General features: G+C 36.7%; 1 protein-coding gene across 1 annotated transcript in view; it reads left to right on the top strand.

The window, feature by feature from the left end:
- gabrg3 (gamma-aminobutyric acid type A receptor subunit gamma3) overlaps positions 1-20,811 on the top strand; it is a 129,204-nt gene that overhangs the window by 89,825 nt on the left and 18,568 nt on the right. Inside the window, exon 5 of the mRNA XM_066706091.1 lies at positions 1,865-1,947. Within this exon, the coding sequence (XP_066562188.1) occupies positions 1,865-1,947 (83 nt within the window). The remainder of the gene's footprint in view (positions 1-1,864; positions 1,948-20,811) is intronic.

The raw sequence follows: 20,811 nt of genomic DNA, 5'->3' as shown, positions 1-20,811 counted from the left end.
AAATAAATATTGAACACTGAGTGTACATATTAATGTTTATAGATAGATAAATAGAAATATTACATGATACAACTGAAGTCGTGCAGAATAGCAGTAATTGATTTTACATATTCAATTATTGCAAAAAAAAACCCGAATACATAACTGATTATTTATATATTTGTCCTTAGCGGTCATGTGTGTTTAATACTGCTACCCTATATTCATGATGTTTAGTTATGCACCTCTCAAAGGTTACACTGAGATAGGTATCATCGAAGGAAATGAGATGCTAGTGGATACAGACCGAAGACGTGCACATTCTTCTGAGCCACAGTGTGCATATTTAGATACATTCACGAGCGCTCGGTGTATGTGGCCGTATCAAGTTTCCCAATGAAGAAGCTGTTTAAATAACACGAGTTTTGTTGATCTGGAAGGCAGTCGCTGGATGTCAGTGAATATTTACTGGAATGAGAAAATGATCATAGTGGCAAGCTGTCAGCGTGGGAGGTTTGAGGGAAGATTGCTGTGCCATCACGCTTTTGTTAGAAGAGTGTTACCAACAAACAGGCAGAACCTGAGAGCGTCCCTGCCCTCCTGCATACCTCTTAGTGTTTCCAGAGGATGTTAATGGAGAGGCTTTCTTCTGTAGCGTTTTCAACTTTACTGAGATGTTGGTGGATTGAGGACCACCATTTAAATTGTCTGCCCTGCTTTGAACATGGCAATACATGTGCTGACTTGTCTGGCATGTCCATACAGTACAGGTAATAGCAGAGCTTAGTGATGTGCCGATTGCCACTCTTGTCACGGCATCACCTTTCAGACTAGATTGAACATAGACCGCAACACTGCAACGGTTATCAGAGGACTTCTGTTTCGCAGAGTGGGATAGGAAGCTAAGGTTTCATTCCCCATCCAATCCAATCAGTTAGGTGGAACTGTACAGCTCGGATCGATACAGAAGGGTGTCGCTTAATATTTGAGTTTTTGGCCGAGAATTAAACTAAAAGAAGCCACCCACAGCCCTCTTTGAAATATGAATTTACCAATCTTAAATGTTTCCCACTTTTTCAGTCTGTTTCTCTGTGCTTACTTCTTCCTTTGTGGTTTTTCAAAGTTTACATTGATTGCTGTAAAGTAGGTGCAGTCTTTCATCAAGTTATGCAGCTTTATGGGGAGAAAGGAGACCTCCCAATAAGCAGTAGCCGGTTGCATTCTCCAGGAGAAATGACACACTAGGGGACCACTAGATAGAGGAGATGGATAATAATGAAGAGTGTTTCGCTCTTTATTTGTCAAGATAGTGGTCAACTGTTGATTTCCCTGCCCGGTACTAGTGCTTTATTATAGAAAAGGGTAGGACCCACTCCACACAACAGCACCTTGCAATCTCAGAAACGGTAAAGTATTTTTTTCAACACAATACTGGTGGTTTTCACTTGAATTACACTACATTTAGCGGATCGGGAAAGCCATTTTCCTTTCCATTTAATTCTAGTGTCAATTGGTTCAACAATCCATTTATGCATTACAAAATTGCCCCAAAGTGTTATTAACTTGCCATTCTTAACACTGAAAGGCAGGCTGGGTACGAATAAATGGATAAGTCATTCTATTAAGGAACTAGCAGTCTAGCTTGAAGGATTGTGGCTGTCACTGCTTATCACATGCACTATAGGCATGCACATAAATGTCTCCTATCAATTATAATCACGACTTACCTTCATGTAGGAAATGTTTAATTTAATTTCAAATGTTTTATTGTTTTGCTTTAACCATTCACCGTATTCGAAGTATAGAAGCACTGCTGCCATTGTCAGACTTAATTTGAAGTCAAGGAAAGAAAAATGTTTTCTTTTTCCCTCTCTCTCCCTGGTAGGCTCACCATCAATGCAGAATGCCAGCTGCAGCTTCATAACTTTCCAATGGATGAACACTCTTGCCCACTTATATTCTCCAGCTGTAAGTAATGCTCAAGCATACAGGCCCTTGAACTGTGATGGAAAAACTAATTAAGCATTTGTGACTTTCATTCTGAGATAGAGTTTGAACAGGATTGACTTGCTTTCTGTTTGTTGTCACTTGTTTTCTGTAACTCCTTAACAAAGATGTTCCCTTTAATGTCAGTGTCCACCGATTAAGAAACCCATAGCAACAGCTCTTTTAAATAGTGTCACATTTACATAACGAATATATATTTTATGATCATTATGTTCACACAATTAATCATGAAGTGGTTAAGGCTGTTAACACAAGTTTAAACATATGCCTGGGTGCATATTCTTGGCTGCATCCTTGGTGATACAGCAACAGAACACAAATGACTTATATTTTTCTGTCTCTATATTGAGTTAAATTGTTAATTTGTTTCCTGAGATCTGCATCATTATGAACGGTGCAATTCTCCTACACCGCAGATTAGTCATTACCAATTGATATAAACTGTGCTGCCAATTTGCCGTCTACGATCCACATCTATGTTATGAGTCCTTTTACAGCCAAGCATTAAAACCTAAACACATTTTTATGAGTGAAATGCACTTGAGGTTGAGATATCCAAATAGAGTCTAAAACTGATGTTAACATATTTTATTGTTATTTACCCGGACGGAGCAACATTGCTTTGTTTATATACTTTATACATTTTCAAAGAATTTGTCGAGTGCAGTGAATCGAGTCATGACATCAATGTCAGAGCATTGTTTGATCACGCAAAAGAAGAAACCACTCCACCCGTTTCATCATTTTCCCCTCTTCCATTATTCATCCTTTAAGCCACAAGATATTTTGATTTGTACTATCTAACTAAGGTCACATGGAAACAAGGACAATAGGAGAGATTATATGCATTTTTATTTTAAAAAAATCAGTAAAAACAGGCCACTTTTGTGTGTTTCACCATATTTTAAATGTACAATGCTTTAGATGACAACAGTCCCTATTTTAAAACTGAATCCTGCTTAACTCTTTGCTACTCTGTTTGTGTATCTGTTTCTCTGTTTACTGCAATATTTTGCACATATAAGAACTGTAATGTATTGGAAGCAATTAGGCTACTGGAGCTGTGAGGGGTGGCATGTTTACTGCCTCCAGTATTTGAATTTATTTTCTTATTTCCCACCCAAGTTCTTTTTCTCTAGCTACATTATTCATTGTTTAAATAATGCTTTGAGCATTTTCACAATTTCTTATATTTTTAATATGTATTTATTTATTTTTGTCAAGGTACTAGCCTGTTCTCGCTGGTGAGGAACAGAATTGTTAAACTAGTAAAATATAGGAGCCAGAGAAAAGTCTTGCAATTGTGATAAACACTGTTGTAGTTTTAAAGAATCGATTTAAAAAGGATTTTTGCCAGATGTTTTAAATTATTGCCATTACTTAACCCAGGTACATTTATTAAAAACTCAACACTGTTTTAAATGGCACATATAAAGATACATGGGGACAATTAAATATTAAATACACAGCGTAAGGTAAGTCACAGTACAGGATAGTGCGCTGATTGGTTGGGGTAATAATAATAATAATAATAATAATAATAATAATAATAATAATAATAATAATATTTCAAGCATTCTTTGAAAAACTGCATTGTTGAATAAGCATAATCAATGATGAACCATGAGATTTCTCCTCAGGCATTATCCCCACATGGGTGTTCAAAACCAAACGATTTAAGAATCGCTACAATTATTCATTGCACAAAGTTGATAGTCAACATGGGTATCAACTAAACCAAATCAAGTCATGCTTAGTCACAGAGGGTGCATAACAACATAACAACAAGTGCATAACAACACTGTGCAAAACTATAATTCTGGAGCCGGAATAAAACATCTGCCGGGCATAGAACAGAATGTACAGTGAAGATTTCTGGTCAATAGGCAGAAAATCTTAGTTTTCCCAACATAAATCAGAAGGAACAAAAGTGTTACTATCTTATTTGTATGTGGATAATTGAATTGAGTGTGAATACAGTGTGTTAAAGACATCCACTTAGTCTGTCAAGAAGCAGTTGTTACACTTCACTGCTTAAACATTTACAGAAGGCACAGAGAGAAAGTGGGAATTTCTGAACCTTGTAATATTTAATTAACTTTTACAAGATTTTTTCTATAATTTTTTTATGCAAGTCAGTGTTCCAGCAAAGCCACTTGTATTGTAGTATTGTTGTAGTCTTGTGGTTTTGACATTGTAGCTTTAATTTAAATTGAAATTCACCACCTTTTTCATTTCATTGCTTTATCTCACGCAGTTGTCTGTTACGAGACATCATAATTGAGGTTCGAAAGAATAAATATGTCTGCCTGCCAAAGTTCTCTGTCAAGGGAGACGATCTATTCAAAAGCTGAACAATGCAATGGGGGGTCAGAGTGATCGATAATAGGCAAAACCCTTTAAGGACTAGACACAAGGAGAATGGTATGAACAGAAAAGGGCAGGCTGGGTGTCTCTCTATTTGCATGGTACAAATTTCTTTCAAAGAGCGGGGAAAGTGAACGTGTGTTTTTCAATAGGGCACCATATTCTTCGGATGTGAAAAGTGAAGACTGGAGCAAAGCCGTCTTTCAAAATGCCTCTTCCAGATTAGGTCATGCAGATTAAAAGACTAAAATTCCTTTGAACAAAATGTATCTACAGTGATTTTATTAATAAAAGACAAAACGCCAGTTAACATCGATTTCAAACGTTATGACAATCAAAGGCATATGTACAGGAAGGCATGTCAAAGTCATAGCCTTTTCCTACACACCTTCCTTTGCATGTCAGGCGGTTTTTATAGTTCATATTTTGCAAAGCTCTCAAAATCCGGAGCTACTGCGGACTTTCCAGATGAGGATAAAGGTGTTTTTTTATAATTCCTAACAGTTTCCAAACTGCAGCTGAATATGGGAGGTTATGTTTCAAAATTATTGTCTCTGCATACAAACAACAAAGGATATGCAACTGTGTCCACTGTATTCATTACCCCAGTGTGCTGCTAGTTTTCTAGAAGGTGAATCTGGTAACACACAAACTACTTTATTACAACTGATTGGTGAAGTATTTTTAGTTACAGTTCTCTTGTTTTGCTCAGTATCTGCCAATGCAGCAAGGCCATGATGCACAGAGAAATACAGGGAAACTAGGGGTATTTTAGAGTTAATCAATTATCTGATGAATCTATGCAATCTTTCAGTCTATTGGTAAAAGGTGGAGACATTCTGTGTTCCTTGTTAATTAAAGAAACTACTTAACAGCAAGGTATTTCTACCTATTTCTATTTCCTTTGATTATAGGTGTTGGTTGATTCAACACAGTAACACAATTGGATGCATTTTCAAACAGTGGTGGCACTTTTTTTAATTGTGTTACAAAATTATTATAGAATGTATTGCATTGCCAGATTTTTGTACTTAATTTATGGAAGTATTACAATAATGCCAGATGTCATGTTTCTTCTGCTTCTTCTTTTTCTGCTTCTTCGAAATTTTCTTGAATTATGCCTAACTTGTTGCTTCTGGGATTGTTTCTCTGAAGAGGAAGATGTAAGAATCTGTTTTGCTGGAGGCAGCCTTGTGATACAAGCTAAATTGCACTACTGCAGTGATACAACTATACTGTATGGAATAACTTTTCGGGGATTTAAATTGCAAAACATAAAACTGAAATGTTTTGTAATTAGCTTGCCTATATTATTAATCTCACACAGGGATATAAAAAGGTTGTTTACCCAGTTCTGTAAATGCTGTGCCACAACACTCTTGACTTATTGTTGGTACACTTTGCATTGCCCTGTAATTATTTGTAAATAAATGGATAGCATCATCAACCCCAAGTTGAATCATTTTACCACAGGGCAAATATAATGTTTATATAATTAAGAAAGTCTAGTGCAAGCCATTCCCATACCAACTTAGGCATATTAGCCATACCACTTGAATACGTCTGTGTAATTTGTTTTCTTCAACCCGAAGTTCAAGGTACACAGGGAGATTTGAGTGGGCTAGTTTGAAATATTGAATAAACAGATCTTTAATTAAGATAAATAAAATATATAAAAGAAAATATAAGTCAGTATGGCTTAGTGTGGTATCATCCATAATTTGAGTTAAAACTTAAATCCCAGTAATAATACACTGTAATCCGGAAATCAGTTTTTCTGGTGATTTATGTCTCCCTACATGACCGTGGTTCATGTGTTTATTGTGATTAGAAAATGTACAGTATGTGGTCCTGTGCAACTTGTTGGATTAGTGGTATCAGTTGATCAATTTAAATTTGTTCTGGTTTTCTTTTTTCTTGCAGCTAGTCAGTTTCATTTGCACCCCCCCCCCCCACCCTCAATGTACCTGAAGATTTCTCACAAGCTGTCAAAGATGATCCTCTAAATTATATGAATTGCACTGGAAACAGGAGAATTGAGACCTGGTGAACCGTAGCCAAGCCGGTTACAAAGCACAAGGCATGAGTACCAAGGAAGTAATCCAGCCTATAGCCTACAGGGGACATGTAGGTAAACTAATTCTATGAAATATACTACAATTGTTTAAGCTTTATTGCATGGTGCCGGGGGCTAGTTTAATGGCAGTGTACCACCCTGGGAAAGTTAGAGGCAAAAGTAAGGTTTTTTCCCCCCTTTAAACCAAAGATTAAATAAAGATTTATTGAGAAATTGAAATTGGATACTTCATGAAGAAGACTTAATGTCCATAATTATACCATTGTATAGTTTTTATATATATATATATATATATATATATATATATATATATATATATATATATATATATAAAATGCACAAAAAAAACGTTCTGCAAACACAATATTATTAAAAACTTGGTAGATTGTGTTCCGAAAGCCGGGTGTCTCTGTGGCTTGGTGGGCCTTACTCTTCATTTAGGCTGAACAGTACTTATCATCGGGAAGTTTGTATGTTTTGACCATTTAAATTGCATTGAGCAGGTTGCCAAGCCAAACTGGATAAACCCCCTCACAATACACAAGGTCTGACTTCTTTTAGTGACAGCAAAGCTACACACACCTGCCGAGGGTGAAAGGTGTTTAATTTTGTATATATAAGTGACTATGCATTTGACATCACTTTTGATTCTCGCATTGTGTGTTTATACAGAAGGCTAGACAATTGACGAATGTGACAGTCTACGAACGACCTGGCAATTAAACTAGAGGAATGGAAAGGAAGCCATTATCATTTGAAAGCATCTATAAAGTCTAACTTTGCTTTTTGCTCTCTGTAAAATTAATGTACAGACTGACTTCTGATTCTTGTGGCTTAAATACTTTTTCACCATATTGATCCACACCTAAAGTATTTTTTAAATTATATATGTCCTGTTGGGGAGTTAGATGTTTCCCAAAATAGCGGTGGCCTTGCAGGTTATTAATTATAGTAAGGGTGCTCTCATATTTGCCGAAACACAATAGAATCCATCAGTGTAAAGGTCTGACTTTTCATTTCAATGGCACATTTCTGCCCGTCTACAGTGACCCACTCTTGCGTGTAGCAGCTTATTTCCTGTGTCACAGACAGGGTGCCAGATGCATAAACCTGCTCTATTCAAAATGATGATGCTTCTCCGCGGATGCTCTTATTTATGAATCACCTTGTGTACGGTGCTGTTCAGCCTCCTGCACTTCATGCTTTTCTTCACCACAAGGTTGGCAGTCTGGTTGAGAAAAACGAAATATACATTAAAAAATGAATTTCTGTTGCAAGAAAAATAAAAAAATAAATCTCCTCTTGTACACAGGTTGTGATTTCCATGGCTAAAGCAACAGAGTCCTTTACTTATTTCCATTTTAAAAGAAATGGGTTTTGCAGTATATTTCCACAATAAGTATATACCTTCGTGTTTTCAATGGGGTGGAAGAGATTTGTTTTCTGAGCTGTGGTTGTATTTAAGGTTGTAGAGCCAGTTGCCAATCCATCCACTTCTCTTTGCATCCCTTTCCCTTGGGACTCTTGATCCTCACAGGTAGGGTAACAAGGACATTTAAATGCATTATTTCAATATTTACATTGAAAGTGGAAACATACAGCTAGAAGTGATGTTAACCATTTACAGTGAAGAAGGCCATTTGTACACAAAAACAAACAGACAAAAAAACATCCCCAGCATTTTGCATTTGCATGTTTTATGAGTCCATCAAATCTTTTTCACTTTGTTGACAGTTGACCCTGAAGCCATGATGGTTTGGCTTAAATGCTCACCATTAGGTTTAAAGCTCCAAGATCCCTTACAAGCATTTACCAAAGCATAGGTTGTTTTGTGTTTTAACTAACCTGATTACAGGAAACACGGATGCTAGGGGCCAGATTAAATCAAACCTCTGACCCATTAGCTAATAGCAAACTAAAAACCTTTACTTCATAGACATTTTTGACTGAGTAGTTTTTTTGTATTCACAGGTGGGTCAAATGTTGTATTTAATCCTAGTTTAGATTCCTGTGTTTCTTGATCAACACAAATACATTCACATTAAAGTTCAAGGTTATCTCTAGACGCTACACCTTTAAATTCACGGTGAGGAACAAAATACATAAGTCTTTTAACTAATATTGTCAAAGAAGGATTTTAAAACACTGAGGTGTGATGACCAAATCTGTCACCTTATGCAAAGGTACCGCAGGTCTTCATCAAGTGCCTGTGAGTGTTAGACCCTAACAGCTTTTGTTGTGACAGGACCCACACTAGATAACAAGTCTGACTGGATAGATCATTATCACTTTGTCTCACATCATTATCCAAGCCTGACCAAAAAAAGAAAGCATTATAAACAGGTTACTCCAAGAAAAAGACCTTGATTTCTTATAAATACTTTGAACGGCATAATATCATCTGAAATTTGTGGCCAAATCGTTTGTCAGGGGAGCTGTGTGATCTAATGACCAGAGCAATTGCATCGAATTAGCCAGTGTCTAAAAGGTGACCCTCAGTTCTTGGACATCGGTCCTTCCGTAAGTAAGTAAGCGCATTGTGGATATAAGCCTCTTTGCCAACAAACTATTTCTTCAATGGCCTATTACTATCATATTTATTCCTGACTATATATATAAAACATATACAGAAGGGGTGAGAGAGAGCGAGAGATGCATTGAGAGATTGATTACCATGTGGTGTTTTCAGTGTTCGGACTGGTGCCATCTTTTAGGTGGTAAATAATTTGTCGGAGGAGATGCTTACATTTGATGACCAGACATTCAATACATTTCCAAGCTGTCTCAATGTGCTTACTGACAGGATGGATGGTGGCTTGGGGTTTATCATATTTGTCATGAGCAGCCGCAGGTGTCAACTCCATGGTGCTGAGCCCATTCCATGTGATAGGGAATAATGGCTCATATTCAATCAAGTGAGACTGAGGGCTTTTTGCACTGTCACTTGTTAGTGACTGAATGAGGGCAGGATGTGAAGTGACAAGAAGCAATATGGAGAGAAAGGCCATTGTTCTATGAGTCACAGAGAAGACAATGGTCGCACCTGACACCACACACACACAGAACGAGCCTGTCTGCACCTGTACAGATTAATGTTAGTCCAAAAGCAAGGAACAGGATTTAGGAAGACAAGAATGTGTGTAGATATGATTTACAGTAACTGATCAAAGAGGAATAGATTTTTTAGGCCATTTAGATAGACTTGCATGTTTCATTGTATTACATTGGCTTTTTTTTCTCTTTTTTATTAACTTTATTCGTAAATTCAAATGTCAATATTAACATTCTGGTTTCCAAATAAAAGTGTATTTTGTTTTATTTTATTTGTTTTTGCTCTTAATGATTAATAATCTTTTTGTGTATATACAACTTAGAATATAAATATTTGGAAATTAAACCGCATGATAGAAAATCTTTCTCTAAATTTCCATTTTAATATATTAAGATATTGTATTTCTCCACTTGCCATAGTGCATATTAGCATGTTAACTGTGCTGGTAATCTAATAGTAAGTTCATCATATTAAAACAGATTTTAAAACCAAAAAATAAGAGTTTCTAGGAGGCAAAAGTTTGCTTTGTGTAATTTAATAGGCGTTCTGTCTAAGCAGAAGGAATTGGTATTTTATTGAAAGGGATTAAGTCATGTTTTCCTCCCTTGCATAGCTAACTTTTTCCTACATTGTGTCTTTTGTTTTGGTACAAATCGATAAAAGACTACATTCAGTTATTTTTTATCAGCACACAAAAGTATGGGTGATTGTAGTGTGTGTTTACACATTTCACAATTATATATTTTTTATTCAGGCATTCTCTTTCCTAGAAGCTTTTTTTCTGAAGAGAAAACATATTGTAAGTGTGGTTTTCAGAAAAATACCTTTTAAGAAAAATGCTGTTTTATAACTTGCATGATCAACACAATACAGCAAACATTCATACAGACTGTATGATGGTTTCATTTTTTAGAAGTATCTTTGACTTGTCTCTTGTTTCCAGCACTACTGTTAATTTGTTTCCTTAGAACATCAACATGGTCCTCAAGGACAGCATTTTGTCATTTCTGAATAGTGTAAACATCTTACTCTATGTATCTAACACACACATACACACACATATATGTGCGACTTGTAAAAAGATAGGGTAAGATATGGGTTGGGCCCTATAGTATATTGCACAAATAGTGCAAAACACAGGGCCCTAGATAAAGATTACGTAGTCTGTGTTCTGTGTCATTCTCAGGTATATGTCAGCCTAAGTCTTGAAGGTCTGAGATGCTCTAACCCAGCCACACCCTGGCAGTATTAAGTGTGATCACAGTAATCTTGCAGCTTGGCTAGAGAACTGAATTCCATCTTATAAAAGAGCTACCCTGTAATAATGCCAATAGTTCTTAATCGGCACAGATAATCCTGAGAAAACTTTTTTTTTTTAATAAAGTTTCAGTGCAGCACGCATGTTAAATATTCTGTGTGTTAAATTAAAGTTAAAACAGTTGATGAATCTGGAGTGTGCACTAGAGAGTTAAACAAAAGTTGCAAACACCTGGCAAGACATTATAAAGCCTTATAAAATGTGTGTAAAGCTCACAAGGATCACTGCAGTGAATGTCATAAGTCCATCTTCATAAAAATAAATAAATCTGTGAAAACAATCTATGTTGGAGGCTAAACTGTCAGTTCTAAAGTTAACTGTGGTATCTATAAATGGTTCCTCTGTCTGAAACCTCTGCCCAATATACAGGATGAGTCTAAATCCCAGAGATACATGACTAGAATCCTCAAACATCTGCCATCTGTGACCTGATTTCCAAAAGAGCAGCGCAGGCTAAGATCAATCCCACTTTTGTTATTCTTTTAATTCCACAATTAACTTTGTGTAACGCCGTGGGGGGTTGACGGGGTACTGGGCTCTTGTAATAGGCGGGGTGTATGGGAAACAAATGCAGAAGACAGGGGGATGTGGTGCAAAAGGATGGTGAGTTTATCATACAGTGCAGAGGTAAGAAAAACAACCTCAACTTGTTGTGGTCCCTCTCTAAACACTAAACACTAAATCAAAAAAGCCAAGCAAGCAGTCCAAGTCGAAATCCAAAAGTGCCAATACGAATCGAAAAGTTTGTTACTAGTATGTCTTCTATTATTCGCCTCGCACTCTCTGGCTTCAACTCCCGCTGCTACATTTATGTATTGAGTGCACTTAATTTGAAAAACAAAGATAACCTAAAATTATGTATTGCTGTACTTCCTTTCAAATCAACAACTTGGCCTTTGCTGATCAACATTTTCAGTGTGAGTTGTTGCTCGAATCTGGATGCTTTGTGGATACATTACATATTTAGACCTGTGTCTTAGTATATTAATATTTTTCCTTTTCTGAAAATGATTGTTAATGTTGTTTTCCTTCATGGCATTAAAATAATAGTTCACATTAGAAAGTAGGCCATAATGGATATAAGTTAAAAGGGAAAAAAACATAAATACTACAGAATGTCTCGGTCAATACAGGCTTCAGCGTTTACATCTCACAAAGTGCTCTTCTGTTGTTTTGGTGTCTTGTTAAAGTAATAGATGAGCTCCTTTTCACACAGGAAGCAACAAAAAAAGTTGAAAACGATTCCCTTGTGGATCAGGTCAAACATTCAATTTGTTTTGGATTTCTGGTTGTAATTGCAGTTTAAAACACACAGTGCTTTTGACCCATTCAACAGTCCTCTGCTGTGTTTGAAGCTGCAGTGCCAACATTTGAACTATAAACTCAGAGGGTGGAAGATGGAAACACAATGTAGCATTCTGGGATAACTGCCTGAATAAAATGACCAAAAAGCACAACATGTCACACAAACAGATGCTTTGTTGTTATAAATGATATGTTTTGCACACGTGTAAAGAAACCTGTGACAAAGAGACTAAAAATAATTACAACAATTTAAGTTTGCCTATCAAGAACTACCCTACAAAATTAAAAATGCAATATACACCTATCAGCCATAGCATTATGAGCACTGACAGGTGAAGTGAATAACACTGATAATCTCGTTATCATGGCACTTGTCAGTGGGTGGATATATTAGGCAGCAAGTGAACATTTTGTCCTCAAAGTTGATGTGTTAGAAGCAGGAAAAATGGGCAGCGTAAGGATCTGAGTGACTTTGACGAGGGCCAAATTGTGATGGCTAGACGACTGGGTCACAGCATCTCCAGAACTGCAGCTCTTGTGGGGTGTTCCCGGTCTGCAGTGGTCAGTACCTATCAAAAGTGGTCCAAGGAAGGAAAAGCGGTGAACCAGCGACAGGGTCATGGGCGGCCAAGGCTCATTGATGCACGTGGGGAGCGAAGGCTGGCCCGTGTGGTCCGATCCAACAGACGAGCTACTGTAGCTCAAATTGCTGAAAAAGTGAATGCTGGTTCTGATAGAAAGGTGTCAGAACACACAGTTCATCGCAGTTTGTTGTGTATGGGGCTGCGTAGCTGCAGACCAGTCAGGGTGCCCATGCTGACCCCTGTCCACTGCCGAAAGCGCCTACATTGGGCACGTGAGCATCAGAACTGGACCACGGAGCAATGGAAGAAGGTGGCCTGGTCTGATGAATCATGAGTTCAAGGTGTTGGCCTCCAAATTCCCCAGATCTCAATCCAATCGAGCATCTGTGGGATGTGCTGGACAAACAAGTCCGATCCATGGAGGCCCCACCTCACAACTTACAGGACTTAAAGGATCTGCTGCTAACGTCTTAGTGCCAGATACCACAGCACACCTTCAGAGGTCTAGTGGAGTCCATGCCTCGGCTGTTTAGGACCTACACAATATTAGGCTGGTGGTCATAATGTTATGGCTGATCGGTATATGTGAATAAGAGCTACATCCATTCATTCTCTTTCTTGCACTGTATACATGGAAAGAAGCCAGGAGAAGGAACTGATTAAGAAAAGCTACTTCTAAATGTTTGCACTCAAATCCGGTGGTTTGGACTTTCTGCATGTATCTTTGCACACTACTAATACCTGACTTGCACTCATGCTACTGCAAAAACAAATCTATATATGGATATCCACATCAATATCCATATTAGTATCCATATCTAGGCCTATATATCAAAGTGTATGTTTGACAGTGACCCATTATGTGTTCTGCAAATCTGCTAGAAGAAAACAAATGTTGAGTCCATGCCAGTTTTAATCTCTATGGGGAGCAATTTAGCAAATCCAATCTGTGCCCAGCAGTAGTTATTTTGGCATCAAGTTCTTTTCCATTCTAGATTAACCGCAGACAGACCAGGCCTTTGGATTGTGTGGATACCTCTTAGAAAGACTGATAGAGAAATTACTCTCGGATTGGACACAAATTGACTGATTATCCAAATAGTCTGAAAGTTGGCAATTCCAGTGCATTATTTTTAAATACTGCAGGGGGAATGACTAGAAAATAGCTCTCTGTAACACATTTGCAGTTCTGTGTGTTTGTATTATAGTTATGTTCATCACATTTTGAACCTGTGTTTTATACATATATTTTTGCTCAATTCTTCATTTACACTAATGTCATGAGTTCATGTTTTATACTTTAAGACAGTATTGCTTACTCTATTGCAAAACTTGTTTCACAAAATTCTTTGACTATATAGAAAGTGCATATTCAGCAAATATTTGTATTAGTTCATTTTGTAGTAACTTTTGATAAATTTAATTATTTAAGACTTATGTAAAGGCTTGGTAGAAGAAAATCTGTGGTTCAGGTTAGTCTTATGCAGCATAAGTACCTTGTGCTTTACGTGATCCTTTGAATGCATTTTCTAAACAATTATATTTCAAAACATGAGTCATTTTTAACTATTATTTGTATTGTACTTCAGATGTTTGTGATTAGAATCAGTCACTCAGAGTGTTTAGTGAACACAGATATGGATCTATTTTTGTTTGCCAATTCAGTGTACATTAGATATGTGTGTATGCGTGCTTGCATGTGTGTGTGTATGTGTGTGTGAGTGCGTGTGCCTGTACAAACAAAACAATTCTATCTTTACCATCTTATCAGCCTGTTCCTGCCCCTGTGAACTGATCTCCAATTTTGTGGATGATATCTTCAAACCTATTGTTAAATCACTGCACATGTATGAAGGTCTTTACCACAAATAGTGAATACTTTCCTAAAACAGCACCACTGTGATAATCATTCACATTGACACTACAACATTTGCAATAGACAGACACTACTGTGTCATCACTAGCTGTGGAATTGGTTGTTGCTACACAACAACAGCTGTTTGGAAACTAAAGAAACGTGAACAACAAAGTGGGAATGTTGTTACACTTTGGAATACAGATATTCATGACCCACAGATTATACGGTTTTAAGAAAACAGTTATTGCAAACTAACATTTATACCTATATTTAGGTATATATTTATGGTCCACAGACAGAAGGACCTGAAATCATTTTTTTTCCATGCAATGGTATTTAATTTTGAGCTGCACAATGTTAAGAATAAGCACACAGTCAGAGGGACATGTCTGACTTCCAGTATGGATATTCAGTGCTAATGCACTCAGGCAAATTGAGTTACTAGGCCTATGGTTACAACTCAATAGACACATGAAGTACATAGCATTGCTTGGGAATATTCATAAAATTATTAATTTCTTGTGGCACCCTTCATCGGTTTTATTCTATTTCAATTGAACAAACCTGTTCCTCGAATTATCGGGGGCAATTCCACATATTCCACTAGATGTCTTGGGGGAGTTTGGATGTATCAGGTCGTGTGGAAAAGATATATAAAATCTTAAGTGTTCAGTTAGGTTTATTTAAAGCTGTCTCTCTATTTTATTGACTGTCACTGGGAATAGGAAGTTTTAATTAAGCAATTATAGCAAGTCAGATATAATTAATTACATGTATTTGAATCAGGTTTAATACAAATTAGCTACACCCCTGCACACTGTTATTATTCACAAGTAGGTGTCTGGCCAGCACGGTTTGGCCGTTGTCCAGCAACTGCAAGGTAATCTGTTTATATTACTAAACCTGCAGATTGCAGAGCATTATACACACACACACACACACACACACACACACACATATATATCATCACTACCATCACTATATATAATCATCATCATCATTATATATAAGCTTTAAGTGTGTCTTTTGAGCAGTAGACCTTTATTGCAGATAGCTATTAATTGTTTTTGTAGTTGTGTTTAAGAAGATAAATCACGCGGATAAGCAAAGTATAAATAAAACATTCTTTATGCGTATTGTTTAACAATATTAAAAAACAAAAAAATGCAAGTAAGTATTTTTGCAGCTGTTTAAATGTCCTAAAAATATAACCTATTTTTCTCGTACCAGTGCTGTCGTCATGTTGAGCAGGGAGTGATTTATCAAATAGTTGTGTACACATCTTTGATTAAACTGTGTGCTGGCTTAGTTTGTTCTGTTTTATGAAGATGAAGCTCTACTGTATATGTTAATTCTAGATGTCATTTGTTAGGTTGTGATGGTTTATTGTTAATTTAGATGTGTTTCTTATTTTGTAACAAAGGTCATACTGAGCATTATTGCACAAATTGGTCCAAGATAAAAATGAATCTATCAATCAGCTAAAAAAAGGGATTCATAACATATTGTAATATTTTTGTTTGTTTTTATTAGTTTTGTTCTCGAAAGTGGGTATATACTGTGCCTATAGTAAGTCTACAGCTTCTTGAACTTTTTTAACAATTTGCTGTGTCAGTGCCTCATAGTTTCATGCATTTTAATACTTTCTCCCCTACTAATCTACACACCACACTCCACACTATTAAGGAGAAAAGGTTTTATTGTACAGAAAATTATATATAATAAATACAAAACTGAAATATTGTGATAAGGTAAGTCTCCACCCCCCTGAGTTAATACTTGGTGGAAGCGCCTTTGGCAGCAATTACAGCTGTGAGTCTGTTGGGATCGGTCTCTACCAACTTTGCACACCTAGATTTAGTGATATTTGACCATTCTTCTTTACAAAACTATTCAAGCTCTGTCAAGTGGGGAACGGTGATGGACAGCAATCTTCAAGTCATGGCACACATTTTTGATCGGATTTAGGTTGGGGCTCAGTTGGGGTTACCTTTTGTTCCTTAGCCACTCCAGTGTAGTTTTGGCTGTGTGCTTCAGGTCATCATCATGCTGAAAGGTGAACTTCTATCCTAAGTTTCAGCATTCTTGCAGATGGAATCACGTTCTCCATTCATTTTCCCTTCTATCTTGAGTGCCCCAGTCACTATATACATTCCTGTAAAATGATGTTGCCACTACCATGCTTCACAGAAGGGATGGCGTTCTTCGGGTGATAAGCTGTGTTGGGTATGTGCTAAACATAACGCTTTGCATTTAGACTACAAAGTTCAATTTTAGTTACCTCCAACCACAAATCTCTTTGCCACTTGGCTACATGGCAACATATGGGTTTTTCTAAATGAAAAGGAATATTACAAATTCATGACAAAAGTAAAAAACTAAACAAAAAATACTAAAGGGGTTCTAGAGACTAATTAGTGTTAAGACAAATCCTAATATATTTGTCCTATACCATCATAACAAAAGAAATAGAAAGAGGAACCAAAGGGTATACACGATAAAAAGGGCTATGTTCTTTCAGAGATTTGTGTTGTTGTTTGTTTTTCTTTTTCACAATGTGTACTATTACCATGGCCCTGTGAGACTTCAGTATATAGACTTTAAGAGATAGTAGGAAGACTTAAGTGATAGATCACCTGGGCCTCATGGTTTACATCAAACTGTCCTGAACAATGCAGCATGTCAATGACAGAGCTCAGACAAAGATTTGTACAGATTTGCCAAGTTAGGCTGTTGGCAGATATCTGGAAATTGCACACACAATTCTTGTAAATATGATGCTAGCACTGCTAATTACAGACCAAACCAGTCAGGCTGATATTTACAACTTTTTTTTTAATTAATATTTTAAGATAAGACAGGGGATGTGTTTTGGGTAATATTTGTTGCAAAACAAGTTGAAGCTAATATTGAAAAGTATGTCAGGAGAAGTGATTAACCTATATATATATACAAAAAATTGGTGGAAATCTGCTTTATGCTGCATCTACTCTTACTTACACTTCATCAGTGGTCTACTGTGCAAATCTACTGTTTGCCCTGAAATAATTGTGTTTGTTGAGTCACTGCATTCATTCATGTGGAGTGACTAAAACAAGTTTAACTGAGAAGTTAAATATGCCCTAACAGTGCTGTCAAATTAAAAGATGTCATGCAAAATCTGTTTAATGCATGCAATAGTGTGGCCTCATCTAGTGCATTGAGTTCTGGCCACTGAATTGCCTTAAAATGTATCATTGCTATGCAATTTACTATGTAGAATGGAAGATACAAACTTATACAATATATGATATAACCTTAAAGCTGCATAATACATAATGCATACATGCATAATTATGATATAATTGTAATTACTGTAAATTAACTCCCAAGCCTGACTATAGGAGGCACTTGTTATGAAGGGTTTCTGTGTGCGAGGACCATTTTGAGAATGCTGAAAACGTTACAGAAACTAGAACACAAGGTATCAGAAGATGTCTACAGTTAAACGGTATGTTTATTATTATTACCTGTATCATATTTTACTTTTTAATTCCAGTGTTTTAAGAAGTGATTATGAATCATGCGGTGCTTACTTCTATATGAAACACAGTGTGGCATATAATACATTTATTATGTATTTGTGTTTCTTATTGATACAGTATTTATTTTTATAGATTATTATGATGCTGATGATCACAATATTTTTTATGAAGCTGTAGAGACGGATGATTGTTCATATATTATTAATATTATTGAGGTGATTATTTATGATGATTATATGTTTATTTATTATGTTTATTACGATCATGGGCTTGTTTATTATTAGTTATGGTTATCGATATTTATCATTATTGCACCATATATCTGATAATGTATATCTATTTATACAGCATGTTTTTAACTTAAGTGTTTGTATACCACAGTGTGTCATTACTACGAATGCTTTATTTAAAGATTGCATGTTTGACACTATATTTGAAGTATATTCCATATTATGCTTTTCAGACTCATGGGAAGCATTTTCAGACAGCGAACTTACGCAGGTGATTACCTCGTCTAACAGCCCAACCAGTCCCACCACTGGTTTTCACCGACAAGACCGAGTAGAGGGTCACCTGCCGTGGGCCTGGCAGAGCTGGATGCCCCTGTACAGTTACCTAAGCAGTCCCTGCTAACAACGCCCGGCCCCTATCACGCCTTCAGATGTGCGTGAGTTGAGAGCAGATCTGCTGGTTAATCAAAGACACATGATAGACGGTCAAACAAAAGGTAATAGGCTTTAACAAAAATGTCTGGAAAGGCAAAAAGACCCAACGATACAAAGGTTCATGCTCAGGGCCGGGAAACAAAAAGACCTTCCAGGGAAAGTGGTACTGATGATATTGAGCACAACTGCTCAATTCCATCCTTTCTGAACCCCCTGCTCAGCATGAGGCCTTAACAGTTCATCAGGCTTCTCCAAACAACAGATGGTGTCCTTTTCAGATATTCACAACTTGGAGGAAAAAACATAGTCTAGTTCCATTGTGAGTGAAGCGATAGTCTTTGTATGGACTTCAGGATGAGTTTGAAACTGTTTACTTTCCTTCAAGATAGTCAGTACTTTGGGATAAAGAATGTGAAGGCTTTTTTGGGCTACTCTTATGTTTGAGATTTCTGCACAGTGCTTTAATTCAGGAGCGGACTGGGACCAAAACCGGCACTGAACTTTTACCCAGGGGGGCAAAGTCTGGGTCCCAATAAAGTGCGGTCCGGGGGTGCGGGGGAACGAAGTGCATAGTGTGAATCAAAACTTTAAAAATTGCAAACTGGAACTGGAAATTGGAACGTGAGTGGACAGCCCTGAAAAAGCAGGAGTTTGTGATTTCATGGAATCTTTTGATTTTCTAGAACGTCTCGAACCACAGATAATGGAGTTCCGCGTGCGTACTAACACAATCTGTTTACATTATGCGGCTAAGGAAGGTGAAAGACTAAGACTACTATGACTTCACTTGCCTCTACCTGTTTTTCAATAACACCAATTTGTACCCCGTAGGCCAACTGACCATCAGTTATCATGACTTCCTCAATCTCCAGCTTTACATTGGTTTGAAAAAGGTAACAATGTATCCAACTAGAGGTATTTTGTTACCGGTGCTGCCTTTCCGCTATGTAGAACGTGTGTGGAAACTTAAAACCAAATGGTGGCATGTAATCACAGCGATGATGAGAGATCACTGTTGTTAAAGGACGATTGATAAAAGGTTAATACATTTATGGTTTAATTAAGAGTGTAAAGAGAGAAACCCTACCAGGGGAAAGATTGTCTACAAACTATGGCCTGTAAAGCTGACTGGACCACAGGAACACCCCCCTCTCATTACTCTCATTACTTTGTCAAAAGAATGACCTCTGTACCGATTCGTAATTGGGATCCTTATGTATTTACACTGTCAAATCAAAACATGATGAATGTTTATTATTTATTTTATTATGTTTTTATATTTTCCTTTAAAATATGATGTGTAATATTTAAAATAAATAAATAAATAAATAAAAAGACATTTATTCAAAACTGTTCTATGTTTGTCCTTTTAAATTAATCAGAATAACATACATTCTCTATACACAGACACCTTTTTATAATGTTTTCCTAAATCATCATCGTAGAGAGCCATATCTCCGCTCTGTGATACAAGACAAAAACACATTGTTGACAGCAAAATGGGAGGTGTTTGGGACTTCAAACATATCAGGATAGCACCAACACCCGGACAAACCACGCCCCTATGACATAAGCATATTAACACACACCCACCGTGTAATATATTCTACTCAAAATGTTACAGGGCCAATTGTATATTTTAATTTATACATATCCTTAGATAGAATATTTATAATGTGTTAATAACATGGGAGAAGCCCTAAGGAGTAGAAAAGCCATAGTCTTTATTCAGCATTTTTAAAACATCTCTTGTTTGTCAGCTAACCTTGCTGAGGTTGGGATGATACAGCTTGGAGCCTTCTGAAAAGGGCTTTATATTCCATTTTAAAAAATAGATCTGATTAAATAGCATCATGTCCTTTACAGTACAATTGTGACAGTGATGGTACTGAGAGGAAGTCAGTCATTATCAAGGCTTAAAATAGCAGATAAATACAATATCCCACAGGCAGATTGGGGGGAATGTGAAAGAAAGAGAAAGAAAGAAAGAAAGAAAGAAAGAAAGAAAGAAAGAAAGAAAGAAAGAAAGAAAAATTGAATGAAGAAAACTAAAAGGAAAATTCTGGAAGCACTTT

The sequence above is a fragment of the Amia ocellicauda genome, chromosome 6, assembly GCF_036373705.1.
Source record: "Amia ocellicauda isolate fAmiCal2 chromosome 6, fAmiCal2.hap1, whole genome shotgun sequence".
Classification (NCBI taxonomy): Eukaryota; Metazoa; Chordata; class Actinopteri; order Amiiformes; family Amiidae; genus Amia; species Amia ocellicauda.
The sequence above is the reverse complement of the archived record's forward strand: the minus strand, read 5'-3'. Positions and strand labels throughout refer to the sequence as shown.